The sequence below is a fragment of the Zootoca vivipara genome, chromosome 3, assembly GCF_965207765.1.
Source record: "Zootoca vivipara chromosome 3, rZooViv2.hap1.1, whole genome shotgun sequence".
In the NCBI taxonomy this organism is placed as follows: Eukaryota; Metazoa; Chordata; class Lepidosauria; order Squamata; family Lacertidae; genus Zootoca; species Zootoca vivipara.
The window spans coordinates 98,980,258-98,986,348 of NC_142586.1; the positions used below are offsets into that span (position 1 = coordinate 98,980,258).

The window sequence follows — 6,091 nt, forward strand, 5'->3', positions numbered from 1 at the left end:
TTTAGATCAAATTGTTCGTTTCCCCCCACCGCCGCTCCACCTTCTTCACTGCAGTCATCTTTTGTGTTTTAATTCTGCTTTAAAGTGATATTTTAATATTGTTTTATATGTTTTATTGACTATATGCACCCTACCTGGGACTTTGCAGTGAAGGGTAGGTACCGGATTTAAATAAATAAATATGATGTAGTAGGACATGGGTTGCCAATCTATTGAGACTCATTTGGAGACTATGGAAACCATTGTGGGTACCACACACACTCATTGCAACCACCACTACACAGGTTAGGTTTTAAGAACAAAATAGTTGGGGAGGGGGGTTTACCCACCTGCAACAATTAGGCTTGAAAGAAGGCAAATTGTGGCAACCAATTTTCTGAGGCATTCATTGCCGGGGGGCAGGGGGGAATTCGGGCCCACAGCTGGAAAGAGGGCAGGGTTAGCTCTCCCTTTGCCAACTGTGACCATCACCAACCCGCAAAAAAAAAAACACCCTGTTGCAATTAGGTTTGGAAACAAAATACAAAACATTCTATTGCCTCCAGTACAAGGCTTCTTTCAAGACTGGTTGCAGCAGAAAGTCTTTTTCAGCAGGGTGTGTGTCGCAGTTGAAGAGAGGGCAGTTGAGCCTTCCCTTTGCAGTTGTAACCCCCCCCCAAAGAAAAAACTCCCTCGACTACAGTTAGGCTTGAAAGAAGCCTCCTGTTGGCTATTGGCTTCTTTGGGGCTTAAAATGGCAATGCAGGAGTACCTTTGACTCCGTGGGTCAAAGGATTTATGACCCACAAACAAACATACTACAACAAGGACCAAGAAAGGTCTTGGTTGGCATGCGTAGACTAAAGTATGCAGTGAGCCTGCCACAAAATAGCTTATGGGGACATATATGGTGTTGGTCATGTAATAGAAAGATGTCGGCTGCAGTTCCTGTAAACTTAGCTAACCGTAAGCACACTGAACACAACCAGACTTTCGTCTGAGAAGAAATGCATCTGACTACATGTTTAATTCTCCATATGCCTACATATGGAGATTCCACTAGAATCTTTTTAAAAGAAATTTATAATTATTAATTAGCATACTTTCATCAGATTTTTGTCATGAAGAAATTATATTCAAACTATAAAATCTATTTTTGCTCTTTTTCGTGCTTGCATGAAACATTTTATTTTTTCTTGTTTTTCAAGAGGTTAATAGTGACATATTTATATAAGAACCTAATGACATTTGGAGGCTATCAAGATGACTTCATGCTGGTGGTCAACAATGTGCACACACAAGAAAAGCAAACTGAAAAGTTGCTGTTTGCTATGGCCAAACCAAAGGTTGGTATGTTAACTGGTCCTTTGTTATCTTGCATATAGTATCATAGAATTGCAGAGTTCCACTGTAGTTTCTCATAAGGCTTAGTTTGCAGACATTTGATCATCTTGGTTGCCCTCCTCTGCACACACTCCTTGTCAATATCCTTCTTAAATTGTGGTGCCCAGAACTGGACACAGTATTCTAGATGTGGTCTGACCAGGGGAGAATTGATTAGTACCATTAGTTCCCTTGGTCCGGACACTATACTTCTGTTGATGCAGCCTAGAATAGCGTTAGCTTTTCTTTTCTTTTTGCTGCTGCTGCATCACTCTGTTGACTTATGTTAAACTTGTGGTCCACTAAGACCCCTAGATCCTTTTCACATGTACTACTAATAAGCCAGGTGTTCCCCATCTTATATTTGTACAGCTGGTCCTTCCTACCTAACATTTCTCCCTGTTGACATTCATATTGTTAGTTTGGAAACACCACTTAAGTTCAGCCTCTCAATATGCTGTAAGTTATAGCCCTGTTTGCTTAGAGTTGCAAGCATTTTAGATGTGCAGATGGTCTTCTACATCTCTAATTTTTGCTATTTCTTTTTTTTAGATTCTTGAGATTACACTACTGATTGCTAGTTATATTAACAATTTCCATCAGCAAAAGGGAGCTGCTAACCACCTTTCTGCTCCAGCGACACTGTCTCCACAGGCAGAAAAACAGAAAACTAAAGACATAGGGTGTCATCCATTTATGTTGAAGAACAGACCAACCAAAGGACCTACCTTGTTATGAAAAAATCATGTGCCTGTGAAAATGCATACTAGCTGAATGTTTATGTATTTTGGGTACAACATTGGAAATGGGAAGTCTGACTGAAGTTGGATGAAATACTAGTGGTGCTTACCATGAGCCAATTCTGCTCCCATGCATGACCTCCTTTTTCTCAATTACTCCAGAGGCACCCAAAGTATTAGGAAAACCAGACATATGGACACAAGCATTATATTTGTCTGCCTGGATAGGCAGAAGAAACACTGTGAACCTGGTTAATAATTAGTAGTTAGAAGTGCAGTGCTTTGAATACCAATAGTTTCATACATGGTCCTTTTCAGTTTTCTTAACTTGTTCCTGGAATGAAAACATCTAAAGCAAACTTCTAATTAAGCTGTGTGTCAATTCTGGAAAGATAACGTATCAGATGACAACAGCTACTGTTTGGGGTTAATATTGTTCCCATCAAAGCATTCCGAAAAGACATTCCATAGGCATTAGATTTGTGAAAGGTATTTCTTTTTTTAATGACATTTGCTCTTAAAACTGCAATTGCAGGAGTTCTGCTTAAAAAAATCAGTTTCAAGGAGGAGAGTGGTAGCATGTTGAATCTGAATGATGTGCTTTGGGGCCAGAATGTACCAAGAGAACAAAGGATAATTCAGACTGCCTAGTGTGAGGGCAATTCTTTGACATTATTTTTTAAAAAAAAACACACAACATTAACTTTCAGCTCCATTATACGTAAGGAACAGTAGACTTCACACTCCACCTGAAAGTCATTGAATGATAAGTAATCAAATGCTGAGGTATGTAGTGATGTGCTTTTACATGTAAATTGGGTCTAAGTGACACTGCTCAACTTGAAAACTTGCTTAGTGTTTAAAAAGCCTGATATCCAGTCTCTATTTTCAGATAGATCTCCCTTCTTTACCTTTTCCATCAGCTTTCCTTACCTTGTACAGTTGCACCTTGGAAGTCAAACGGAATCCATTCCGGAAGTCCATTCAACTTCCAAAATGTTCGGAAACCAAAGCGCGGCTTCTGATAGGCTGCAGGAAGCTCCTGCAGCCAGTTGGAAGCCACGGAAGCCCTTTCGGACATTTGGGTTCCAAAGAACGTTCGCAAACTGGAACACTCACTTCCAGGTTTGCAGCGTTCAGGAGCCAAAACATCCGAGTACCTAGGCGTTCTGGATCCAAGGTACAACTGTACTGTAAATCTGGTCTCTTAAATTGGAAGTTTAAATTGGAATCCAAGGAGCTTTTCATTTATTTATGTACAATGACTTGTAGTCACTGTAGAGTATGAGTATTGTGTTTGAGCTGATGCAGAGTATTGTCATCATTGTACACATGCAGATTATCATTTGATGCTGAACTCAAGTGATGGGTATGTGTGCATGAACTCTACTTTTATTTAGCTGTGTAAGAGCAATACGAAGACAGGAGTGCCTGGCGTGCTGTGGTCCATGGGGTCATGAAGAGTCGGACACGACTAAATGACTAAACAACAACAACAAAGAGCAATACAGTACTGTTGTTTAAACAAAAGACACATCTGTCTGGTCAGTTCCTAGTATTTGGCAAAGAAAAGAAGAGAGTAATCATTGGTGCTTTAAATCACTGCTTTATATCGTCAGAGTAATCTACAGATCGTATCATTCAGGCAATATTTATAATTTCCTTTGATAACTAGAATTAGTGACAAAGCCCCCCCCCCCTTTGAGAATATAAACTTTTAATGAAATGTACATATGAAGTCTCTGCTTTTTAATGAGTTGAAGGACATATTGGGCCTTTTCTCCTTTTAAAGGGTCGTAGATAAGGTTTTTTTTAAAAAAGAATGTTTTACAATATGGACAGGATCAGGCAATGTAATAGGTACTAAAAACAAAAAAAAGCTTCAGCCAACTAAGAGAGAGCCAGACCTAACTAATGTACCCCTAACTAATCATCTACCCTGTAATTGCAGATCCAGTCTGCCATCTAATACAAGATAGCGAAAAAGACAAACACGGGAATATAATGAGCACAGAAAGAGTATACACCGTGAAAGATCCCTAAAATGAGATATCTAGAATTAAAGTGAATAATATAGTGACGATTAACTAATGTATAACCATAATTAAATACTCAAAGAAACATAAATAACTCAAAAAACAAACAAAAAAACCCTTTAAATAACCCAAAGAAACCTTAACGAGTTGCTGGCTAAAAATCTTGTTTCACTGTAAATGATCTATCAGTTTCCTCAGAAGGAAAAATACACTTATTGCATTCGTAAAAACTCAAGGTCACTTGTCAACAATTCAAAATAAGAACTTTAAGGAAAACTGAAAGCTCCCAGGCAGTAAGGGGTAAGTTACCCAAAATAAAAAGTCCACGTTTTGCTTAAATCCAAAGTTAAAAAACCTATAAGAAGATTCGAAGCCAAGCTATCATAGTTTGTGGAAAAGATTCAGCAAAGGGCTATGTAAGCTCTCATAGTCTCTTCACTTTAATTCTATATATCTCGTTTTAGGGATCTTTCACAGTGTAGACTCTTTCTGTGCCATCTAATACACACAACTTGGGAATACTGTAGTTATGCATAAGGTTGTACCGTTAACCTCCCTGTTCACTTTCTCACTTGTTCATTATAAGCCTTTTAAGCTAAAGGGGTGGGGCAGAGATGACACTCATATTTCTTAGCCCCCCCCCATTAAAAAAACCCCGTTACTATACTTGTACAAAACAATAAATACTTTTAAAGCTAACCGTTCTATATTTTTATGGAAGGGTTGGGGTTAAAATACATTTGCCTCCGCATCTGCAGGCTCTTCAATCTCCGAAATAAACTGAAAGTTTTATTTAGTAACTGCAAACTATGAGGTGCTAGTTAAGTTGCTAAAAGTGGTAGAAAGGTTAGAGCATTTTTCGATGTAGCCTGCCACCACTGGCAGACCCGTGTGTCATTTTGTTTTAATCTGGAAAATGAAAATGACACGTCAGAAACCATGTTATATTTAATTTTAAAATATCTATGTATATTCATGGTTTTTATCCTACATATAAAATTCTACATTAGTCGTCATGTTTGTTGCTTCTCTCAGCACATGTTAGTAGCAGCCCCCTTATGTTTCAGTTTTAAATTATCGGAGGAAATTGTTGTATCATACATGACCTCAATCACTCTGATCCAGCAGAGGAGATATGCACACATAAGCTGGCTTCTGTGTGCATACCATGTGCTGGATACCAGCAGCATCAACTTGATGCACATTGGGGTGATCAATCTGCTTGTGCCGGTCTACTGCATTGATTTCAGTAGGATACACATGCATCTCTGCATTCTTGTACAGCTAGTTTCACATACATTTTTTCTCATGTAACTAGAGCTAGATTGAGAGATCTTTATCAGTGATTGGTACAGGAGAACCATTTCTGTAGAGATGTTTAAACTGTATGGGTTCCAATTTATGTGATGCACAAATAATGAATTGCTGAAAAATAACTGCGGTTTGTTAAATTACGTGTAGTAAAGAAATATTGGAACAGAACAGGTACTGAAAGCGAAAAATAATAATTATAAAACATTAATTTATGTGTAAGAGTATTTGTATTTATTTTGTGGATATTTAGCTTTTAATGCATAAGGTATTTTTATATGAATGTAAACCACCTAACAAATAAAGGCATTGTCAAGGAAATCTGTAGTATTTTATGATTGCAGAATTCAATTTATCTGAAAAGGTATCGTACTTTACAGTCAGTTGGAGGATGGATTGTTCTTAAACCCCGCCCTCCCTGCTGTTGCAGTCCACGTGTGTGTGTGTGTGTGTGAGAGAGAGAGAGAGAGAAGTATTCCAACAACATGCTGTAGTCACGTTAAAAAGAGCCCCATGGAAGCAGTAGCAAGCAACTGAATCAATTCTAACTGCATAAACCTATACGTGTCTATTCATTGCGTTCAACAGGCTTTACACACTGCCTCGGAAAAGCTGGTATACCATTTGTGAGTGCATACGTGT

General features: G+C 38.3%; 1 protein-coding gene across 1 annotated transcript in view; it reads left to right on the forward strand.

Annotated features, from left to right (window-relative positions):
- Positions 1-5,770, forward strand: part of PLEKHH2 (pleckstrin homology, MyTH4 and FERM domain containing H2) — a 61,188-nt gene extending 55,418 nt beyond the window's left edge. The window contains exons 29-30 of the mRNA XM_035111207.3: positions 1,188-1,325; positions 1,915-5,770. Coding sequence (XP_034967098.1) covers positions 1,188-1,325; positions 1,915-2,100 — 324 coding nt within the window. The 3' untranslated portion in view covers positions 2,101-5,770. The remainder of the gene's footprint in view (positions 1-1,187; positions 1,326-1,914) is intronic.
- The last annotated feature ends 321 nt before the right edge of the window (positions 5,771-6,091 follow it).